The 23,856-nt window shown below is 42.3% G+C and overlaps 1 protein-coding gene across 1 annotated transcript in view; it reads left to right on the forward strand.

Moving 5' to 3' along the window:
• Arp3 (Actin-related protein 3) overlaps positions 1-23,856 on the forward strand; it is a 76,458-nt gene that overhangs the window by 33,948 nt on the left and 18,654 nt on the right. The window contains exons 3-6 of the mRNA XM_068387082.1: positions 12,133-12,289; positions 15,175-15,332; positions 15,711-15,855; positions 16,111-16,283. Of these exons, the coding sequence (XP_068243183.1) occupies positions 12,133-12,289; positions 15,175-15,332; positions 15,711-15,855; positions 16,111-16,283 (633 nt within the window). The remainder of the gene's footprint in view (positions 1-12,132; positions 12,290-15,174; positions 15,333-15,710; positions 15,856-16,110; positions 16,284-23,856) is intronic.

Consider the following 23,856-nt stretch of genomic DNA (forward strand, 5'->3'; position numbering starts at 1 on the left):
GCTTTCCCTTGCTACTTGGGCGGTCGGCAGTTCCTCTGCATGGGAACACCTTTCAAGTTTGCTGGTTAGATTGTGCTCCTGATAGGTTTTCTTCATTAATCAAGTTGTATTAATGACTGCTTGTTTTGTTACAGTTTTTACGCTGCCGCTCTCCTTCTCCTGTTGGAGTCGGCCGGCAAAGGGAGTGACAGTCCTTAATTTGTGTCTTTTCTCTCGGGCGACACCTCTCCCGTCTGAGGATTAGTTATTCCTTCTGAGGGAGTGTTTCTCGCATAATTGGTTTTTGTTTTTTCTCAGTTAGTGATGCCGTACTTCCTTGTTCGGCTAAGACAGGCGACGTAGAAGAGCAGTGCCGTTCGGTCCTGTGGATTTTGCTATTCCTGCGTCACCACTTTCCTGTTTCATGCACTTGTGACAGCTTCTGATCAGCATGCTGACTTCAAGGAACTAGCTCTGGCTACGTTTTCTCAGGTAGCGATCAATGCAAACCTCCGTCTTGAACAATGTTTGTTGAAGGGAGGCGAAGAGCGCTGCTCGGAGGTCCGCCTCTATGGGTTGAACTACATCACCTTTTGAGGGAGAGTTTTCCTCCCCAGGTGTTGGGCTATTTTTGCCTTTCTGAGGGAGAACTTCCCTTCGTCATCTCTGTCTAGCAACCTTCCCGCCTATGGCAAAGAGTTGTCTGTCGGACTCATCGTCAACTTCTGCCGAACAATTCCCTTCAGAGGATCGTTCAAGGACCTAGAGATATTGTCAGTTTGACATGTCTCGTCAGTCTCGCCATTCTGCCGCTGGTTACTGGCCCTCGCTTGTCTCTCCAGACTCTTATCGGACTCTCCTTTCGCCAGCCTTGCGACGTTCGCTTCTTTAACACTCCTCTCCGACCTTTTGCCATCGAACTGCTGTTCATGGCTCACCGTCGCTCTTTTAATCTCTGGATTCCCGACCTGCTCTCTGGCTTCTCGGAGCAGTAAGAATCTGATCGCAACCTGCCAATTGCCTGCTTTTTCTTTCGCTGATCGCCGACTTCCAGCTCACTGATTGCCAATAGGCAGCTTGCTGATCTCTGATCGCTGATTGTTAGCTCTCTGATCGCAGATCACTAGCTCACTGGTTGCCAACTCTCTGATCGTCGAACCATAGTGCTGTTCCTCAGCAGAATCGAGGCCCCATGGTAGACCTACCCAATCATCTCGTAGTCAGCAAGCACCTTCTTCTCACCCTTCAGCTTCTAGGTCCTCAGGACCTACCAAGGTGTCTAAACCGCCCTTTCCATCCAAAGGCCAGAAAGGGACCAAGTCCTTCAGAGGTAAGAAGGGAGGAAAAGGAAGTGTCCGAGGTGGTCACTCTCACTAGGAATGGCATTCCTCTTCATCTACCACCTGTGGAAGGATGCCTGCAGCGTCCCTGGCAGAGGTGGCAGTTTCACAGGCAGAACCCTGGATGATCGAAGTGATCGCTCTTGGGTATTGCGTCCCGTTCATTCAATCTCTCCCTCCTCTGACTCAGGATCCAGTGCATCTAAGCTTCTGTGCGAAGGGGCCCTCAGGGCCGAAGTCCAGACCATGCTGCAGAAGGGCACTCTTCAGGAGGATGCAGAGGGGTCCACAGGCTTCTACAGTCAAATTTTTATAGTGAAAAGGGCGACTGGAGGCTGGAGACCAGTCATTGATCTCTCCTCTGAACAAGTTTGTGCAACAGACTCGGTTCAGAATGGAGACGGCAGACATGGTCATTCAAGTGGTTCGTCCAAGGGACTTCATGTGCACATTGGATTTAAAGGACGCATACTTCCCGATCCCAATCCATCCGTCTTTAAGGAAGTATCCAAGGTTTATACGCGACAGCTCCTTAGGTATTCACCAGAGTGTTCGCCCTAGTGTCATCTTGGGCTCATAGTAACAGAATTTGTTTCTTCAGATATCTGGACGACTGGCTAATCCTGGCAGACTCAGAGACAACCTTTCTTCTCGAGTTTTGTCAGGATTTGGGGATTCTGAGAAATCTCGAGAAGTCATTACTGCAACCGTCTCAAAGGCTGGTACACCTTGGTATGTTAATAATAGACACCGTCCAACAGAAAGTCTTCCCATCAGACGAAAGAGTACACAGACTGAAAAAAGTGGGAGCACCCTTCCTCAGAAAAGAAGTCCTTCCGGCCTCTCATTGGTTGAGTCTACTAGGTCATCTAACCTCTCTCATCTATCTAGTTCCAAACAGGCACCTCAGGATAAGATCCCTGCTATGGCAGCTAAAGTCTGCGTGGAACCAACACTTCGATCCACCGGACACCTATCAGGTGATGGACTTGAATTGGTGAATGGCAGACAAAAGCCTTCGACGGGGTCAGAATTTTTTTGTTCCTCTGGATTTAATGCTCTTCACAGATGCATCAAAAGAACGGTGGGGGCTCACTTGGTGCACCATACAATCTCCGACCTTTGGTCAGGGTCAGAAAGGCAGCACATAAATCGTCTAGAGATGAGTGCAGCATAACTAGCTCTTCATCAGTTCCAACAGTTTGTGGCTAACATAAACAAACAGTAGTGGCTTATATAACAGTATGGCTTACATAAACAAACAGGGCGGTACCTTTTCGCAGCCTCTATGCCCTCTTGCAGTTAAGACCCTCAGATGATCAGAAGAACATACGGTGTCCCTATCAGCTCGCTGCATTCCGGGCAAGAGGAATGTTCTCGCGGACAATCTGAGCAGAGCTATTTCAGATAGTAGCCTCCGAATGGTCTTTGAATTTTTGAATCGTCAAATAGCCATCAAGCTCCTGACTTTGTGGGGTTCCCCGACTGTAGACCTGTTCATTTCAAGAACAGTGGGACAACATTGGCGTGTACACCTATCCCCCATTTTGTCTGATGAGGAGACCACTCAACAAAACCAGAGCATCCAAAGATCTAATAATGACTCTTGTATCTCCACTATGGCATCATGCAGAGTGGTTTCCGGACCTCCTGCAACTTATAGTAGATCTTCCGCGAGAGCTTCCCCCACGACTAGATCTACTCAACTAGACGCAAACATCTTACACAGAACTGTGCAGTCGCTTCGGCTTCCCGCCTGATGAGTATCCAGCGTCTCCTCTCTCAGAAGGGCTTTTCACGACGACAAGTTGCGGAAAGTAAGTCCCGTTACTTGTGTAAGTCCTCAGCCTCAGGCTAAATGGAGAGTCTTCTGTGGTTGGTGTCGTGGAAAGAGTATTTCTCCTGTCGATTTCATTATTCCAGTTATAGCGGAGTTCCTTGTACTGTATACCTGTGAGAGGAAACGCTTCTTTTTGTCTCGGCGGTGAAAGGGTATCGCTCGGCCTAAGGCTCGCCTTTAAGCTGAAAGAAGTTGACAGTTCCTCTTCATTGGAGCTTTCTTTATGCATACAGTACGGAGTTTTAAGATCACTTGCCCTCAATTAGAGATTGGGCCTCCTCTTTGGAATGTGGTTTGCATCTTGAGATCCTTAGAAGTACCTCCCTACGAACCATTACACCATGCAACTGACCGAAGCCTCACTTTGAAAAAGGCATTCCTGCTCGCTTTAGCCTTGGCATAGAGAGTCAGTGAACTTCATGGCCTGGGTACTGTACCATCGATTCGGGCCCTTTCAGATTGCGAGTCTCCGTTCTGTAACCAATGACCCAGATCAGTTGCTGCTATGCCCAGTGAAGAGTTTGAGATACTATCTCGAACGCACTGCAGCAACACGGCCTCGAATCACAACTCTGTTTGTCAGCTTAGGGAGAGTAAAGAGGAGGATGACCAAGAACACTGTCTCCTCCTGGATCCACCAGGTGAGTGAAAGAGCCTTGGCTCTCGATCCCCCTCCAGCTCGTCAACCTAGAGCCCATGATGTTAGGGGAATTAGTACATCCTTGGCATTTACGCGCAACTTTTTGTGTTGCAAGTACTACAAGCAGCCGTAAGGAAGAGGCAAACTACTTTCACAGCCTATTACTTGAAAGACGTGACCCACTGGTAATTATCACTTCCTTTGTGTAGCTTAGTTTAAGTCATAGATTTATATACTGTCAATGTCCCCATTACTTCCTGCGAGGTATGCATTAGGAAACGTCTTGTATTTTTTATATATAAACTCAGAATGGGTTTATATAAGACAACAAATTCATTACACTGAATTGCTCAGTTCGCTATTATACTCGCTTTGTATATTTTAGCGAGGTGTTAAAGTTTTCCCTAGACCACAGTCATATACTGTACAAGGTAAAACGGGGTCAATGTCTATGCCAGACTAAGGACTTCCACCCACCTAAGAGTGAGTCATCCAAATAAAAAATGGAAGGTTTGTTAGTATAGGAACAAATGACATTCGGAAATAATTTCTATTTTTCTCTAACTAATACAAACATGGAGTTATTTATTTAAATTGGCCTGCCATCACCTGTCCACCAGAAGTTCTGCCTGCAATCTAAAATGATGTACCTCACCCCGTGAGAGTATTTATAGAAGTGGCTGGGAAACAGCCAGCCACCCCTGGCCTACCCGCGTAAGCGGTTAGGCAGGGTTGCCACCTCACTCTTTAAGTCTAATGGCTACCTTCCAGCTTTGCCAAAAGATAATCCAAATAAATATCTCCAGGTTTCTATTAAGGAAAAATACAAATTATAGTGATCCCTCGTTTATCGCGATTAATGGGGACTGGAGACCCCCGTGGTAGGTGAAAATCAGCGAAGTAGGATTTGCCCCCTTGTAATTTTTATGTGTTTGTGGGTGCAAGAATGTTTAAAATACTCTATTTATATATATGCTTTATATACAGTATATGTATATTATATTATGCTTGAATATATTGTATTTAAAATACAGTGGAACCTCTACATACGATTGCCTTTACATACGATTGTTCCAACACCCGAAGTAAAATTCGATCAAATTTTCGTCTCGACACCTGAAGTCATGCTCCAACATCTGACGTAGATCATATGCGTAGAATTTTCTCGAAGCGTCGGTCGTAGTTTCTTGTTTACACCAGTAGACGACAGCACGTCGGAGGGACGACATTGAGCGTTGCCTCGGTCAGTTCTCTATTCTCGTGCGCATCGTGTGGTTGTCCTCTTTTCGGTCCGTTATTAACAGTGCTTATTATCTTCCTTTTCTCCCGTTTCATTTTTTATTTTACTTATAATCATGGGTCCTAAGAAGCTTAGTTTCGGTACAGGTATTAGTGGTGGTGAGAAAAGGAAGAAGTCAATGCTTTCATTAGAACTGAAGCAAGAAATAATAGAAAAACTTGTGCGCTGTGTGCGTGTGAGTGGTCTGGCTAAACAATATGGCTGGAATATGTCTACGATGTCGACGATCATCAAGCAGAAGGCAGCCATTAAAGCAGTCAAACCACCGAAGGGGATCACCATTATTTTAAAACGTTGCAGCCCTACCCTGGAAGAGATGGAATGCCTTTTGTTGATATGGATAAAGGACAAAGGGACTGTTGGTGATACGATCACTGAAACGATCATTTGTGAGAAGGCCAGCGCTATCTAATGTGACTTGAAGGCGGCGGGCTCTAGGGGTGACGCAGGAGAGTGTTCGACCGATCCTACAACGGAGGAATTCAAGGTGTCTCGCCGTTAGATCGAGAAATTTAAGAGATGGACCGGGATTCATTCAGTTGTTCAGCACGGAGAGGCTTCAAGTTCGGACACCAAGGCTGCTAACGATTTTGTTAAGAAGTTTGAAAAGATCATGGAGGATGAAGGCTACGTATAGCAGCAAGTTTTCAATTGTGATGAAACCGGTCTGTTTTGGAAAAAGATTCCTAGTCGAACATATATCACCGCCGAAGAGAAGAAAATGCCCGGACAAGCCTATGAAGGATAGGTTGACTTGCCCTATGTGCCAACGCCAGCGGGGACTGCAAAATAAAGCCGTTATTGGTTTATCATTCCAAAAACCCTAGGGCATTTAAGGCACATAGAGTCTATAAGGACATGCTGCATGTTTTCTGACTTGCTAATTCTAAGGCTTGGGTTACTAGGCATTTCTTTGTTGAAAGGGTAAACCTAGTTTTCGGGCCTGCTGTCAAGAAGTACCTTCAGGAGAGGAATTTGCCTTTAGATTGCATGCTGTGCTTGGATAATGCTCCTGCTCACCCCCCAGGACTCGATGATATCATCGACCAGTTCAAGTTTATCAGAGTACTGTATCTTCCACCGAATACCACCCCTATCCTCCAGCCCATGGACCAGCAAGTCATCTCGAACTTTAAGAAGCTCTACACCAAGCAGTGCTTTAATGTCATGCAAAGCACCAACTTAACTTTGCGTGAATTTTGGAGGAACCATTTCAATATCGTGCACTGCTTGAAGATCATAGATCAGGCTTGGGAGGGAATAACTCGACGGACACTGAATTCATCTTGGAAGAAGCTTTGGCCTGATGCTGTTTCTACCAGAGATTTCGAAGGTTATGGCCCCGAGCCTGAACGTGTGCTTGCTTTAGAGGAAGATGTAGAAGAGATTGTATCCCTTGGCAAGTCCATGGGTCTGGAGGTCGATGAAGATGACATCATCGAACTCGTCGAGGAGCATCATGAAGAGCTCACCACCGAGGAACCCAAGGAGCTGCATGCCATGCGGAAGGACGAGTTCCAAGTGCAGTTGAGTGAGTTGGAGGACATCGAGGAGGTAGAGCACATCTTAAGTTTGGCTGAAGTAAAAGAGATGTTAGCACATCATCAACACGTGGTTGATTACATTGATAAGTATCACCCACAGAAACTTCAGGTTTGCCGTCTAGTTTGGTAATACGATGATGTCTGCTTAACCCACTTCAGAAAAATTCTTAAAAGCCGTACCAAGCAACTTTCTCTCGATAGTTTCTTTAAAAAATCTACGAAGCGGTCTAGTGATCGTGATGAAGAGAGAGAAAGTGAAGCAAAGAAAACTAAGATTGAATTGAGTGAAAGTGACGAAAATTAAAAATCAAAAAGAAAAAATGTAAGAAAAATATGAAATAAAAAAAAAAAAAAAAAAAAGTTAGGTTAAAATTCACGCAGTGTAAGTTAGAGTAAGTTACGGTACGTTATCGCAGTCACCATCTCTACCTCCTCACCGACCGTCTGTTTCCTCCTGCATAGCAATTCCTACACCTGCGTTGGCCTGTCTTTAAGGTAAAGGGACAATAAAAACCCCCTTTTTTATTTATTATTTCTTTATAATTATTCTTTTTTACATCTCCTATATAATGCAATTGTATTATTGTTATGTGTAGTAATTTATTAAGGAGTTATCATAGGTTTTTGGGCTGTAGAACAAATTATACAAATTACAGTGTATTCTTATGGGAATTTTTCCTCCAAAATACGATTGTTTTAACATACAAAGCTGTTCCCTGAACGAATTAAGATCGTATGTGGAGGTTCCACTTATAAAGTCATTACAGTGCTGTATTGTATACTACATTCACTCGCAAATATTTTACATAAATCAACAAATAATATACATAAACTCACTCGTATATTTTACTTAAATCTTCAGTTTTTAATTATTGCATGCAAACCATTCACACACACAATCTCAACGATTCGATATTATGGTGTTCTAATACTCACCAACGACAGTAGTATCTTCGGCTGTAATGACGACGATGACACTGCAAATGACGATGATGACGACGATAAAGGCGATCATAATGATAAGGCTGATGACGATGACAAACCTGTACAGTTCGATGAATGTGATGATGAATGATGATGATGGTGTTACTGCACAGGTATAATGAGGCCTTTAAAGCAGTTCTGAAAGCGTCTCATCTTCATCAGATATTGGCGCTGGGTTGTCGTCATCTGCTTGTGACAGAGGCACAGAGGCTCTCACTCCTCTTGTAGAGGGTCGAGGTTTACCCGAAGGCTCTTCTGCTGGAGGGGCTGACGGTGTATCTGGCTTTTTCAACTTTGTCAAGAACATGGTGATGGGTAGTTGTCATTGCTTTCTCTTTTGTTGCAAAATACCCTTGTATAATGCCATAACCCCATCAACACGGTTCCAAAACTCAACAGCTCGAACCATGTTCTCACTGACTTCTTGCAGGTTCTCCAGAGTTAGGCCGGTCTTATTTATTTCTTCGTCTTGCTCTTCTTCACTCTCTTCTTCACTCGCTGACTTCGTCATTTTAAGGAGATCTTCGTCTGTCAGCGGGTCTGAATGAGCCTCGATAAGGCTGTTCACGTCTTCTTCCATCATGTCAGTGAATCTTTCATCCTTAATTATGCGGGCCAGCGTTACTGCCTTCTCCACTGCCGAGTGATGGATTTCGTCAGGAACGATAGCAGGCCATAATTTCTTCCAACTTGAACTGATGATTTCTGTTTTCATTTGTTGCGATGCTTGCTGCAAGTTAGTCAAACATGACGCAATGATGTACTTGCGCCAGTACTTTTTCAAAGCGAAGCCCTCTTCGTCGTCGTCGTCATCGTCGTCAATTGCCGCGATGAGGCCCTCCATCGTGGCACGAGTGTAGAGTGCCTTGAATGCACGAATAACCCCTTGATCCATCGGCTGTATAAGCGCTGTGTGGTGTTAATGGGCAAAAACTCGACCTGCACCCTTTCATACTGCAGGTCTGTTGCTTGGCCTCCTGCACAGTCCATCAAGAGAAGGACCTTCTCAGCCAGATACAGCTTTACCTCAGGAACAAAGCAGTGATTGAACCAGACGGCTGTCAGGCCTTTGCATTATTCATCCAATAGACGGGAGGCATAGCCTTATTTTTATTTTTCAAGGCCCATGGATTTCTTGCCTTATAAATAAGGCCTGCTTCATCATAAAGCCTGCAGCATTACCACACATGATAAGTGTGACTCGGTTTTTGTGCGCCTTGTAGCCTGGTCTGTGCACTTCATCCTTGAAAATAAATGTAAGTGATGGCATTCTCTTCCAAAAAAAAGACCTATCTCGTCTATGTTGAAAACTTGATCGGATAGGTACTAGCTATCCTTGATCATTTTTGGTAGTTCAGCCTCCATGTAACGACAGGCAGCATCAGTGTCGGCAGAGGCAGCCTTGCCATACAAAGGCACGCTTTTGAGGTCGTATCGCTTTTGAAACTTGTCGAACTAGCCTTTGCTGGCTGTAAAGCCTCATCCTCGAGGCGGCGAATCACCCGTCGTAGTGCTAGTTCGCTGTGGTTCGTCAGCATCATCTTCATCGGCTTCTTCTTCTTTGTCGTCGTCATCGGGCAAGGTTTGATCAAAGAGATACTTGGCCTTTGTCCTGATCATATTAGTGTCCAAACTCAAGTTTTTTTTTTCCTACAGTCTGCAATCCACAAGGCTAATGCAGCTTCCATATTAACAATTCGCTTATTGCGTGGCGTTACCACACGTTTAGCTTCTTTGTTAAACGTTATTGTCGCAGTGCTGTGGATGTTCACTTCATCTTTCTTTATGTAACACACAGTAAATTCTTTCACGCTATAATGGCGTGCCACCGTGGCATAACTTCTGCCTTACTTCAACATATCTAAAATTTTACCTTTTGAGTGATTGTCATCATCTTGCTCCTCTTCGGCTCACTAGAGGAATTTCATAAGGGCACGCGGCTTAGCAGGCATTTTAATGGTTTTACAAAAGTTAAATGAATCACAGAACACTACAAACGCGAGACATTTGTAAGAGTACAGTACAGCGTGAACGAGACACTGGCGGAGCGGCGGGATACACCAAGGGAAGATGCTGGGAAAGGATGCGATGATGCGCAGCCTATCAGGTCACGGGATACATCCACTCGTGCTGGTAACCAATCATGTGCCTTGTCTGAATTCCAGTGGGTATAAGAGCAAGCTGCTCTCATAGTCTGGCAGCCCTGGAAGCCATTTCTTTTGTGCATCAAAATGAAACATGGCTACGTTACGCAATACGGCAGTATATTTGAATTTTTATTTTTTGACAAAAAAACCCGCAATGTACTGAGTGCACAATAGTCGAACTGCAAAGTGGTGAGAGATCACTTTCTCCGAATTTGTCATCTTTGCTACGACTTCACGCCTGGAGACTAGCCAGCATCTCCTCACTCAGAGAGGATTTTTGTAAGAAGTTACGAAAAGGATGTCTGGATATTTGTGAAGATTGTCAGCCTCGGTCTACCAGGCAAAGTGGAATGTCTTCTGTGGTTGGTGTGAAAGGAGTATCTCTCTAATTAATGCCACTATTTCTGCAATAGCGGAGTTCATTGTGCATCTGCGGGAGGAAATGCTCAGTTTTGGCAGTAAAAGACTATTTCTCAGCCTCAAGTCACGCCTTTAAACTGATCGAGGTAGACATTTCCTCTTCACTGTAACTTTTCTCGGCAATGAAAGGGTACCGCTAATCCTTGAGCCTCGCCATCAGTCTGGACAGCATTAACCTTTCTTCATGGCGGAGAAGAGACCTCGTTCCAGGATTCCAAGCAGCAGAGGTCTCCTGACCTTGAAGACAGGTCTCCCACTAGTGTTGGCTTCGGCCAAGAGTCGGTGAACCCCATTGGATGCCCTTAACATATCTCATTCCCGACGATGGATCAAGTAATGCTCGACCTCATTTCTGGCAGCTCAGATCCCAGAATCCAAACCCTTCAGTCCTGGGAATCCTTCGCAGCATGACCAATAATCCAGATCATCAACAGTTACTATGCCAAAGAGAAACTAGGGGCCCTTCCTCAAGGAAACTTAGAGAGCTCACCCCCTAGTGTAAACACTTTATCTGCACAGGGAAGGTTAAGAGGAGGATCACAAAGAGCACCAGCTCTGCCTGGATTCGCAAGTTCATGGACCTCACTCTGAATCCAGATCCTCCTCCGATACGTCGGCCAGAGCACTCTACGTCAGAGGCATTGCTATGTCCCTGGCGATCAAACGTAATTACTCTGTGATGCAGGTCCAACAAGCGGGCATGTGGAAGTGTCAAACGACCTTCATTGCCCACTACCTGCAATACGTAACACAAAGGAGATTCGATACGTTCTGTATCGGTCCTGTGTTGACTGCACAGCAAGCTCCTTTATAGACAAGTAGCAGGAGGTTGAGGGCATTGGTTACACGGTTTTAGTCTGAGTGAATGAAAAAGAATGACGGGCTCTTTTTTTTTTTCATCCTCCCCTCTCTTGGGGAAATCAGCATCCAGGACCATCTGCACAGCTGACCTCAACCACTGCAGGTAAACCATTATTCCCTTGTGTAACCTAGTATTGTGTCTATACTGTTACGTCCCCATACCCTTTCGAAGTGGTATTGGGTGTGTCTTGGTGACCTCGAACGATTCATATCACTCAGAAGATATCTTACCTTGACAGTTACATTGCTAGTACTGTATATCAACACACACACAGCTTGCGTAGGCCGCAGACTATACATAGCATGGTTAGCGAGGTATTAGGGTTTCCTCTTTTATGTGCTAACACACACAAAGGGGAATTCCTGGGTAAAGCCAAAAAGCCAGATTGGCAAGGACGTCCGCCCTTCTATTGGGTGAGTCGAACCCCTATAAATAGCGTAGGTTTGTATTCCAGTTACGGAACAAATGACAAATTTGGAAATAATTTGTATTTTTCCTAACGATACAAACCTGTAGCTATTTATACAGATTTGCCGGCCAACCCAAGCCCCCTTGAAATCCTACCACCAAGCAAAGTGAAGTACAGGCACAGGTGTAAGAGTGAGAGGGGTAGTTACTATCCCCCCACTAACTAGTGGGATGGGTGGTTTACCCTCGCTAATTTCTAATGGCTTGTCCTTTCAGCTCTGCCGACAGTAATACCCCTATAAATATTTACAGGTTTGTATCATTAGGAAAAATACAAATTATTTCCAAATGTGTCATGTTCACTTGCTGTTAAATAGATATTGATATTGAATATGAGAGTTATCTGGTTTTACTTTTTATAACTCAGTTTGTTTGGTACCCGTTACAATAATAGACCTGGCTATTTACTTTAAAAGGTAATGTTTTAAGTGCTATTTACTTTATATTTTTAAATGAATTATTTTGGTTTGATAGATTTGCTTATGTCATTTTGGTGATATTTTAAAGATATTTAGAAAGGCTTTAGTTTCACTCTATTGAATCCTAAGATTTAGTTTCTAATCTTGTGTATTAACTGGAAATGGTATACTTATGTTATTTTTTGACAGTATCCTGTACGACATGGTATTGTTGAGGACTGGGATCTCATGGAAAAATTTATGGAGCAGTGTATTTTCAAATATCTTCGAGCTGAGCCAGAAGATCATTACTTTTTATTGACTGAACCTCCCCTCAATACTCCAGAAAATAGAGAGTATACTGCAGGTATGAGTTACTTCCATGTATTATTCAATAAAAAGTGTGTTATCATAACTTTAGAAGCAATGGTAAGTGCTTGTCTTCCCATTTTTATGCAGAATAAAATGATTTCAGGAAATTTTACATTTGAATGAAAAGAAAAAAAGATATTTTATAAATCTTACCTTTGGATCATAAGATGTTTATCCAGATACGTGAACTTTGCAACCTTAGAATAAATATAAGTAAATTTGCCCAGAGTCCTGAAATAGTTCAGGGAGTCGCACAACGCCCGCATGACCCTAATAGCTCCGTTTTGGCCCAGGAGACCTTGGATTGCAGAAGTGATGGAGTGGCTGGTAGATACCCCCAGAACGTTACGAAGTCGGAGCTATCTACTCAAACAGCCACACATAGAGAGGTACCATCAGAATCTCTCCGCTCTTAATCTGACTGCCTTTCGACTATCGAAAAGCTGGCAAGAGCTGCACGAGCTATTGCGAGAGCTAAAAGGACATCCACTATTAGGGTTTACCAATCTAAATGGGACATGTTTAGAGAATGGTGCAGGACTAACAAACTTTCCTCTACCAGTACCTCTATAGCCCAAATAGCAGACTTTCTTTTGCATTTGCGAACAAAAGAAAAGTTGACTGTAGCTACAATCAAGGTTTACCGCAGCATGCTAGCCTCCGTCTTTCGTCACAGACACATTGACGTGTCAGGTAAAAAGGATCTCTCGGATCTCATTAGATCTTTTGAGATCGCTAAGAGAAAGGACAACCCAACCCCCTCTTGGAACCTGGATGTAGTCCTGGCCTTTTTTACCTCAAGTAGGTTTGAACCTTTTGACAAGGCTTCTAGGAAGGATCTTACCAAATAGAATCTATTCCTATTTGCATTGGCTACAGCCAAAAGAGTAGGAGAGTTACAAGCCATCAGCAAGAAGGTGGGCTTTAATGGAGACAATGCAGTTTGCTTCCTTCAGCTAGGCTTTCTCGCCAAGAACGAGAATCCTTCTCGATCTTGGCCAAGATCTTTTACCATTCCAGGGCTATCTTACTTAGTTGGACGGGAGAAGGAGAGAGGCCTTTGTCCAGTGAGAGCTCTGAAATTTTATCTTCACGCATCTAAAAACCTGAGAGGACAAGCAGACAACCTCTGGTGCTCAGTTAAAAAGCCCTCTTTGCCTTTATCAAAGAATGGTCTGGCTTTTTTTTTTATTAAGGATTTGATAAGGGAAGCTCACCAGAATTGTGAGGAAAGAAATTTCCCAATCCTTAAGGTAAAACCACATGAGGTTAGAGCTGTAGCGACTTCTATGGCTTACAAGCACAATAAGTCTGAAGTCAATTTTGGAGGCTACTTTCTGGCGAAGTAAATCAATCTTCGCAGACTGTTATCTTGAAGAGGTCCAGACCCAATGTGAAGATTGTTGCTCCCTGGGTCTGTATGTTACCTCCGGTGTCGTAGTTGGAGAAGGGTCTTCTGCCTCTTCCCTATAACCTTTTTTATTATATACCCTTGCCTTTTTCTTGTACTTGTTTTCACAGGTTGTCTGTGAAGGTTGTTGCAGCCTTCCACAGCCTGGGATGCAAGTCAAGTTAGTTTTTATGGTGTGTGTTTTTAGTTTTTGGAGTAGGTGGTCAGAATCATTGTCCATGGCTATGCTAGGTTAGCAGGGGGGAGGTCTAGCCATGCTAAGGTCGAGAACCTTGTGGCAGCCCCACAGAGATTTTTACAGCCCCCTGGGTGGATCGCTGAGTCCCTTAAGGAATGCAGGCAATGAGGCATAAAAACCTATGAAGCCAGCATCCTTATCAGGTATGCCAGGATCGCAAGGGTGGAGGTCTAGCCAAGTTAAGGTCGAGGACCTTGTGGCAGCCCCACAGCGACTTACAGCCCCCTGGGTGGATCACTGAGTCTCTTAAGGAATGCAGGCAAATGAGGCAGGATAACTATGAAGTCAGCTTCCTTATCAGGTAAGAACCAGATTATTGGTACTACTAATTTGTAGATGTTAATAATTATACGAATTTCCGACGGGATGAGGTTTTCTAACCCACCACCAATGGTGTCAATCAGCTATATATATGTAACTACCAGGGAAGTTACATATTTAAAAATGGTATTTTTATTTTAGAATAAATATTTAGATATACTTACCTGGTAGTTACATATATAAAAGTGCCCTCTCTCCTCCCCTCTGAAAACGGGCATGGAATTTCTGAGGAATGTTGGGAATGGTTCCATTACCTACTGAGAGTTGGCGCTCACATATGACCACCTACTCACCTGGCGGTGATTGCCGCAAAATTTGAATTTCTGCTGTGCGCGCTACGAAACGCGGGATTAAGCTATATATATGTAACTACCAGGTAAGTATTTTTAAAAATTTATTTTAAAATAAAAATACCATATTACTTTTAGATTATCTTTTATTTCCATTATTACATATGAATGTTATCAGGTGGTCCATCTCCTCCTCACTGAAGTGGTAGGGACAATTTTGTTAAATTGTCAAAACTGATATAAGAGGTAAAGACAGCTGACTCACCCAACGCGTAAGGTTGCTAACACGGGATATACTGTACCCTGTGGTCTTGTTTTAGATGTTTTCATGAGGAGGAAGATGATGTAGATAAATATTTTGTCAATTTTTATTTTCTATAAAGTTATGAAGCTGACATTTTGTAATTGAAAGCTTATGATATGAAGGTAAGTACAGTATTAAAATGATGGATTTTATGATAAAAGTCTTTTGATCAACTGATTGATGGTAATTTCTTTTAAGATATAATAAGAAAGGAATGGTGTAATTTGGGTGTTGTTGTTCAAATAGTGATATGCAACTCCTACAAACTATACAAATAGTTTTATATTATTTGTGACATTTTTTATTATTATTTCAGAAATTATGTTCGAGTCTTTCAACGTACCAGGACTGTACATTGCAGTGCAAGCAGTACTGTCTTTAGCAGCGTCGTGGGCGTCTCGTCAGGCTACTGAAAGATCACTAACTGGTACTGTCATTGACTCAGGAGATGGTGTGACCCATGTTATTCCAGTGGTAAGTTAAAGGAAATGTAATGTCATAAACTAAAGGGTTTGCAGTGAAAACTCGTGGCATCTGTCATTAAGTTTATTTTGTAAATTTTGTATACTATATACAATCTTTTAAAGTTTCTTTAAAATTTTCAGAACAATTGAATGAAATATAGCTATTGTGTTTACAAGAGAATGAAATGTATTTTGGATTTTTATTTAAGTAATCTTCAAGTGTTACTTGGATCTTATATATTTTGTTTGTAAGGCTTCAGTGTATTATATTTTGAAAGTTAATCTTGTATCTCTTAATGAGTAGGGATAGCTGCATTCTAAACATATGCATAAACTTACTTATGGTTTGATGACTGGGCTCTACTTAACATCTGTGTTTTTCTCTTAGGCTGATGGCTATGTTATTGGTAGCTGCATAAAGCACATTCCTATTGCTGGTCGAGACATAACTTACTTTGTACAAAGTCTTCTTAGGGAACGTGAGCCTAACATTCCTCCACAGCTTAGTATGGAAACTGCAAAAGCTGTTAAAGGTAAACATTTAGAAATGTTGATGTGATTGATATTAATCTCTTGAATATTAGTCATTGATTTTTATTATTATGATGACTTTTGTTAGAATATTTCCGTGTGTTCAGTATCATTGTTAATAATGAGCATTTAAAAATCATTGAAATGATTAAATGTTAGTGAGGTTATTAATGATTTTTGTATTACAATTTTAGGACCTTATGGTAGTTAAGCCCTTTTGACTAATATTGTACTGTAATTTTTGCATTTCTTTGCAGAAAAGTTCAGTTATATTTGTCCAGACATTGCCAAAGAATTCAACAAATATGACAGTGATCCTTCCAAATGGATTAAACAGTTTGAGGGTAAAAATCCTGTCAATAACCAGACATTCACCATCGATATTGGGTATGAACGTTTCCTTGGACCAGAAATTTTCTTCCATCCTGAGGTAAGAGACTGGTTAGAAAATTATAAAAGCCTGTGTTCTTTCAATGTTGGAGATAATCCACTATATGCTGTAACAGTTGTTGAAATGTAGCAAGGTAGTTAGCGAATGACTGTGTCCCACCATTAGGATGTAGTTAGGCCACTCCGGGTTTGGTCGCCATCATAGACAGATTTACTGTTCCTGCTTCTTTTTTCCAACTCGACCAATACTTTGAGATTGCTCACTGTATGTTTGTTTGTTTTTATGTGCTCTTTCTTGTATGGTATCAACAAAAAGATTCACATGCTGAAGGCTAGTTAAGGGCCTGTTATATGGCAAATAATTGGTAGGTTAGCTGTAGAGCCCATATGATTGTTATTTATAGGAGTACTCCTTTTTTGCAAACAGGACTCCTGATTTCAATGAGAAGCAAGTTTGAAAGAATTAAAAATTAGAATAGGAGCCTTCTCCAGCATCTTGAGGGAACTTTTAGTAATGCCATATTTTTTAGTACTGTTCTTCATTGCATAACCTGAGAACATGAAATATGTTCAGCTCTACTTTTCCTTCCTTTCAGTGTGTAGGACAAGCACTGCAGTCAGAACCAATGGTTTCATAAAAAAAGGTTTCTAGCATTGTGTCTTTGATGTTAACAAGCTAAGGGCTGTAAAGGGAAATTAATTTCCCATTTGACTGTGGCGCTTCATACTAGATATACAAAAAATTTACAATTAAAATTTAGTATAATTGAAATTATTTCATATAGTGTTATGGTAATTTTAAAAAGCTTTCTATTATATAAGTGCCATTTTTTTTTCTTTAACAGATACAGAAGTTACCGAATATGGTAAATTCTATATAAATCTCTAATTTCCTAATTTTTCTTCCTGGAAATAACCATTCTTGTAAAAGAAAATTATTCAAGCATACAATCATTAACAAGAAGCCAATTTAAAAGTGTTTACCTATTTTCATAGGTATGAACCTCTTAATAAATTTCATCATTAGAATTTATATGCCAAGGGTTTATCACTGAATATTTTATTGCCCATATATGGTCTTGGAGTAGTTTATGTTTGCGAAAGGCTTTGATCAATCTTGCCACCCTGGGATCTTAGGCTCCAAGAGTAGGACGTGACACATCTCTTATGTGTGTCCTGTATGATCCTTTGAAAAGGTTATAATATATTATTGCTTGGCATAACTTTGACAAAGAGAGCTGTGAGTTGCATGGACTTCATTTCAAGAGGAAATACTTTGGTGTCACATGACAGCTTTGTGGTGCTATCTGAAGAAGACTCAATATCTCAGGGTATAGTGCCAACAACTCTTACTTAGCACTGGCAGAACCAATAAAGAGTTGTGGAAGAACAGTCTCTTTCTGGCTTTGTGAAACAATAAAAAAGCATACACTTTGACTACGGAGGCAGTTGAGTTATCATCTGGAACTAGAGCTCAGAAAATCAGTGGTATTGGTCCTACTTTCAACTCCAATGAATCTTGCAGTTGGATAGGTCATGAAGGCAATTGGAAGTGCCTATCAACCATCATAGCTTCCTATTCAAGAGAGCATACCCACAAGTCCTTCCACTCTTTTGTTCTTGGCACTAAGGTGGCTTCCTTAGTAGATGTGTAGCCTGCCATGCTCCTACACGGGAGATAATGGCATCTTATCTATGGTAACATATTTGATGTAAATCTTGGAAGGAAGGTAGAATGACTGGCTCTTGTTTTGTCTTCCCTTCGCCTCACGTGCGAATGAATAATTTGTACCGTTACATGCTGGAGCAGACATTGATGCTGAGAAGATTACATCTCCTAGTACCATTCTTATTAGACTTGATTTTAGAAGCAGTTCTCCCCCCATCCTCCCTTAAAAAGGGAAAGATGGTGGAATAGATACCAAGCGATTGGCTATCATGCATTAGGAATTTCATACCAGACTGCATCTCTCCTTCAGGGGAGAAGAATTTTTTCATTAACCAAATACCTTGATAGGCTGAATCATTGCAACTCGGTACTGTTGTAACCAGAGGACCTCTTGTAATGCATTTCATTACCTCTAGTCATCGTCTATTTCTTTTTTAAGAATTGGTAGTTCTGATTTCAGAAATGTATTTTATTTTCTGTAATCAACAATGCTCACTGGAAGAGCATTAATTAAAAAAATATAGTTTCCTTGATTTTTTTCTTACATAAGACATACAGTGTTTGGAATTACCATCAATTACTTTTAATGAATCCTATTTTGCAATAGGAAAAAATTGTCTGGCTAGTACTGTACAATGGTGACACATTCACTTAGCATTTGCATGGCGGTAGATCGATCCGAGCCTCTAAATGTAAGTTTAAGCTGTTTACTGGGGAGGTTACTGTTGTGACTGGGCACCCTACTGGGGGTTTGCCTTGCCTAGCTGATGTTCTGGTGTGCATTACTTCAGATGATACAGAAACTGAAACCAAAGTAGTTGTTTGTCAAATATCAGGGATGATATTACTTGCAACTTTATAACCTTGCCTTTTGGTGTCAATGCTTTTCAAAAAAATATACATACATACGTATACCAAGCACTTCCCCCAATTTTGGGGGCTACCCGACATCAAACAAATGAAAAAAGGGGACCTCTCCTCTCTACGTTCCTCTCAGCCTGACAAGGGACTCGACCGAGTTCGGCTGGTACTGCTAGGGTGCCACAGCCCACCCTCCCCCGTTATCCGTACTCAGGTGAAGCTTCATAATGCTGAATCCCCTACTGCTGCTACCTCTGCTGTCATGTAAGGCAACCAGAGGAAGCAGCAGGGCTTACCAGAACTGCGTCACAATCGCTCACCATTCATTCCTATTTCTAGCACGCTCTCTTGCCTCTCACATCTATCCTCCTATCACCCAGAGCTTTCTTCACTCCATCCATCCACCCAAACCTTGGCCTTCCTCTTGTACTTCTCCCATCAACTGTTGCATTCATCCCCTTCTTTAGCAGACAGCTATTTTTCGTTCTCTCAACATGGCCAAATCACCACAACACATTCATATCCACTCTAGCTGCTAACTCATTTCTTACACCTGTTCTCACCCTCACTACTACGTTCCTAACCCTATCTACTCGAGATACACCAGGCATATTTTTTCATCTCAAACACATTCAATTTCTGTCTCTCCGTCACTTTCATTCCCCACAACTCCGATCCATACATCACAGTTGGTACAATCACTTTCTCATACAGAAACTCGCCTTACATTCATGCCCAACCCACTATTCTTTACCACTCCCTTCACTGCCCCCAACACTTTGCATCCTTCCTTCACTCTCTGATGTACATCTGCTTCCACTCCACCATTTGCTGCAACAACAGACCCCAAGTACTTAAACTGATCCACCTCCTCAAGTAACTTTCCATTCAACATGACATTCAACCTCGCACTACCTTCCCTTCTCGTACATCTCATAACCTTAGTCTTACCCACATTAACTCTCAACTTCCATCTCTCACATACCCTTCCAAATTCTGTCACTAATCGGCCAAGCTTCTCTTCTGTGTCTGCAACCAGTACAGTATCATATGCAAACAACAACTAATTTACCTCCCATTCATGATCATTCTCGTCTACCAGTTTCAATCCTATTCCAAGCACTCGAGCATTCTCTTCTCTCACCACTCCATCAACATAAAAGTTAAACATCCAATGCAACATCAAACATTCCTGTCTCATCCCCACTCTCACTGGAATCAATCGCTTACTTCATTTCCTATCCTAACACACGCTTTACTACCTTTGTAGAAACTTTTCGCTGCTTGCAACAACCTTTCACCAATTCCACATTCCACATCGCTTCCTTATCAACTCTTATCATACGCTCAATATGAAATATGAAATGTAGAAATCAGTTTTTATGTGAATTTTAAAAGAAAACTAACAAATAGAAAAGTAACTGGTATATCTATACTTTACTTTAGAAGTGGAAAAGTATTACAGTACTGTACTGTACATGTACTGTGTAAATTTTTTTTTAAATTAGTATAAAAGATGGTATATCGATAGGAATTGATATACTGTACATATACATAATAAAGTAAAGCAGTACTTTTTATCTTCTAAATTAGTATAAAAGATGGTACATCGATAAGAATTGGTATTCTGTATATATACATAATAAAGCAAAGCAGTACTTTTTATCTTCTTGCATGTAACTTGGTAGTAATTTCATCATAGAATTAAATTGTTCAAGTCAATAGTGTTAATTAATCAAACAGTTAAGGATCCTGAGCATAGTAATAAGGTACATTGAAGGAGGATATGTAACACTAAGTTTTCAATATTAATCTTACCCGATAATCATGTAGCTGTCAACTCTGTTGCCGACAGAATTCTACGGTAGGGATACGCCAGCGATCGCTATACAGGTGGGGGTGAACACCACAGCGCCATCTGTGGTCAGGTACTCTAGTACTTCTTGTCAACACCACCTCAATTTTTCCTCTGTCGTGCCTCCGGCTAGACCTACATGGATACGCTGTTGATTCTGGAGTTATTGCTCACAATTTGGTGATGTATTTGCTCTAGAGTTTAGCCTTCGCTATTCAGAAAGCTATATCATTAGCTTAGCAAGTTTTTGGAATTAATTTGATTTAATTTTTGATTTAATTTTGGTACGAAGAGAGTATGAACTCTCTTTCACTTTTAAATGGCCGACCCTTCCCTTAGACGGAAGTGTTGGTGTCGAAGAGAGTATAGACTCTCTTTATTTTGCTTAACAAAGTTATAGATTTATTTTATATCTCTCCGCCTTTTATAGGCCTCTTTGATTAACTTCCTTTTATTATAAACTTATTAAAATTAATTTTTATATTTGTTTATATTCGACCTTTCCTAATAGTAGGCGGTCTTTTCTTGGAACCGAAGTTAATTAACTTTGAGCTCGTCATTTCGTTTTTACCTGTTAACATATTATGCCATTTTAATGTTTTTGAAAGAATTTCTTTGAAAGTCTTGCACTGTTTTCAAAGTTGAACTAACGTTTTGTTTTGTCTCTGCAGTTGTTGACGTTCAGAACGTTCAACTTGCGCTCTATCGTTACGATAGAGAGAGAGTCTATCACGGTGTCACGTTGCAGTAAGAGTAAACCGATTCTAGCGTTTTGTTCATTCTTTCTTAGCTTAAATGGTTCTATTCTAATAAAGGAAATTTTTATTTGGGAAACCTTTCAGTTTTTTTCCTTTAACAATAATATGTTTTAACGATATATATAATTGGGCTCTTCTCTCAGGTGCTAAGTCAAGAGAGAGAGAGAGAGAGAGATAGAGACGGAGGGAGAGAGAGGAGGATAAACGTTTCGTTCAAGCGGGTAACGTTGTTATCGTTTTTGCTCTTCTCCCTAGTCTCTTTAGGGGAAGAAGGTAAACGTTTCTAGAGTTTTATTCTTGTTCTCAGACTTTATGCGGTGAGAGATTTTAAACGTAGTTTATTTGATCTAGTGTTTAATCTCTTTTCCAGCCACTGAATTATTTATCTTTCATTATGTTTTTCTGTTACATTGTAATACTGTTTTCGCAATTACTAACTTTTAATGAAGGATAGAATTGCGTGGTTCAGGTACAAACCACTTAAAGTTTCGAGTTCAGTGAAATAAGTGCAAACAGAAAATCAAAAGTGATAAAGTGATACACGCAAAGTGTTACAGTGTTGCGTTCGAGGGTTCGTCTGTTCGTGCCAGTTGTTCGCCTAGTCTGGGACCTCTTACAAGCTCCCAAGCCCAGGGGAGAAGTAATGTCGAAGGACTTATGGGTTCAGCAGGCCTTGATCGACGAACAGACGTTTCCCTCCGTGGTTTCGGGTGTAACCAACTCACGTAGCCGACGTGATCTCCCCACCCACACAAAGACGAGAGAGCCCATTTATTCCTCGTCTGCGGAAGAGGTTTCTCGCAGAAACCATGGACCAAATCTTGCAGCTTTTAAGTGCAAGTCGGTCCCTTCCGCGCAAGTCCAACTCCTAGGTGGTGCCATTAGCACTGGGTCAGTTCGGACTTGCTGCAGTACGACAACTGCACACCTCCCAGAGAGGCACGGTGGTATCGCAACAGACAGTAACTCCGTCTGTTGCCGCACCAGCTGTTTTAGACCCTCAGTTTCAACGGACAGTAGCTCCGTTTGTTGTTGTCTTTCTCTAACTCTAGTGGTCTATGCTGCTGACAATGCAGTCGCAGCTTGCGGTGTTGATGCGGGAGTTTCAGGCAGAGAAGGTTAATACACCTCCTCCTGCGAGCGCTCCTCCTCCTCTGCGCAGTACAATCTGCCAGACGTATGAGGTTGAGGTTCCTCAAGCTACCTCCATGCGTGAGCTGCCGCGTTGGGAGTTGCCAGATACCAGCGCTGTGCAGCAACCCCCACTTTCCTTGAGGCAGGAGCCTCTTTCCACGCAGCAACCTCCTCAACAATGGGGGCAGGAGCCTTATGCCTTACAACCTCCTCTACCCTTGAGGCAGGAGTATCTTGCATTACAACCATCCTCGAGGAAGCTACCTCTTGCGGTGCGACAACCTCCACCATCCTCGAGGCAGCAACCTCAACTCCACCTTTGCGCAGTCCACCCTGCCAGACGTATGAGGTTGAGGTTCCTCAACCTACCTCCACGCGTGAGCTGCCGCACTGGGAGTTGCCAGATACCAGCGCTATTCAGCAACCTCTTGCGTTGCGGCAACCTCCACCATCCTTGAGGCAGCAACCTCAACTCTTGCGGCAGCCACCTCCACCATCCTTGAGGCAGCAACCTCAACTCTTGCGGCAGCCACCTCCACTCTTGAGGCAAGAACCTCAACTCTTGAATGGGCTCTCGTGGCATGGTTGGTTTCGACCTGGCCTTTCATTAGAAGGGGCTAGCGTTCGATCCCAAGTATGAGGTAGAAATTTATTTCTATTTGAACACGATGTTGTGTTGATATTTATCCATATTGACTCATTAGGGGTAATTTGAATGAATTACTACCAATTGTGTCACGTGGTGGCCCGGGGAAATCTGGTAAAACTCGCTGGTACAGAGACTGATGTCTCACCAGGTAAATCCTCGGACAGCTAGATTAGTGTCAGGTTCAGATTTCTTTAAAAAATCCTCCTCTACCCATCAGGCAGCCTCAGGCTTATGAGGAGCCTCATGCTATGCGGCATCCTCCTCAAACCATAAGGCAAAAGCCTCATGCTATGCGACAACCGCCTCAACCCATGAGGCAGGAGCCTCATACTATGCGGCATCCTCTTCAACGCATGCGACATAAGCCTCATCCCTTGCAGCTTGAGCCTCATCCCATGCAGCATGAGTCTCATACCATGCAGCATGAGCCTCATCCCATGCAGCATGAGCCTCATCCCATGCAGCATAAGCCGCACGCCATGCAACATGCTCTGCTTACCTTACAGCATGCTCTACATACAGCATGCTCTGCATACCTTACCGCATGCTTCTCAGTCACACATCTTTGGTTGTTGCCAACTCACTAGACTGTCAAGCAGTTTCATAACGTTGCCTTCTAGTCTGCTGCTTTTGCACCAGTGAAACCCTCACTGAGAGAACTTAGCTTTTCTCGGATAGGGTTCCTGT

This window comes from Palaemon carinicauda, chromosome 14 (assembly GCF_036898095.1).
Source record: "Palaemon carinicauda isolate YSFRI2023 chromosome 14, ASM3689809v2, whole genome shotgun sequence".
In the NCBI taxonomy this organism is placed as follows: domain Eukaryota; kingdom Metazoa; phylum Arthropoda; class Malacostraca; order Decapoda; family Palaemonidae; genus Palaemon; species Palaemon carinicauda.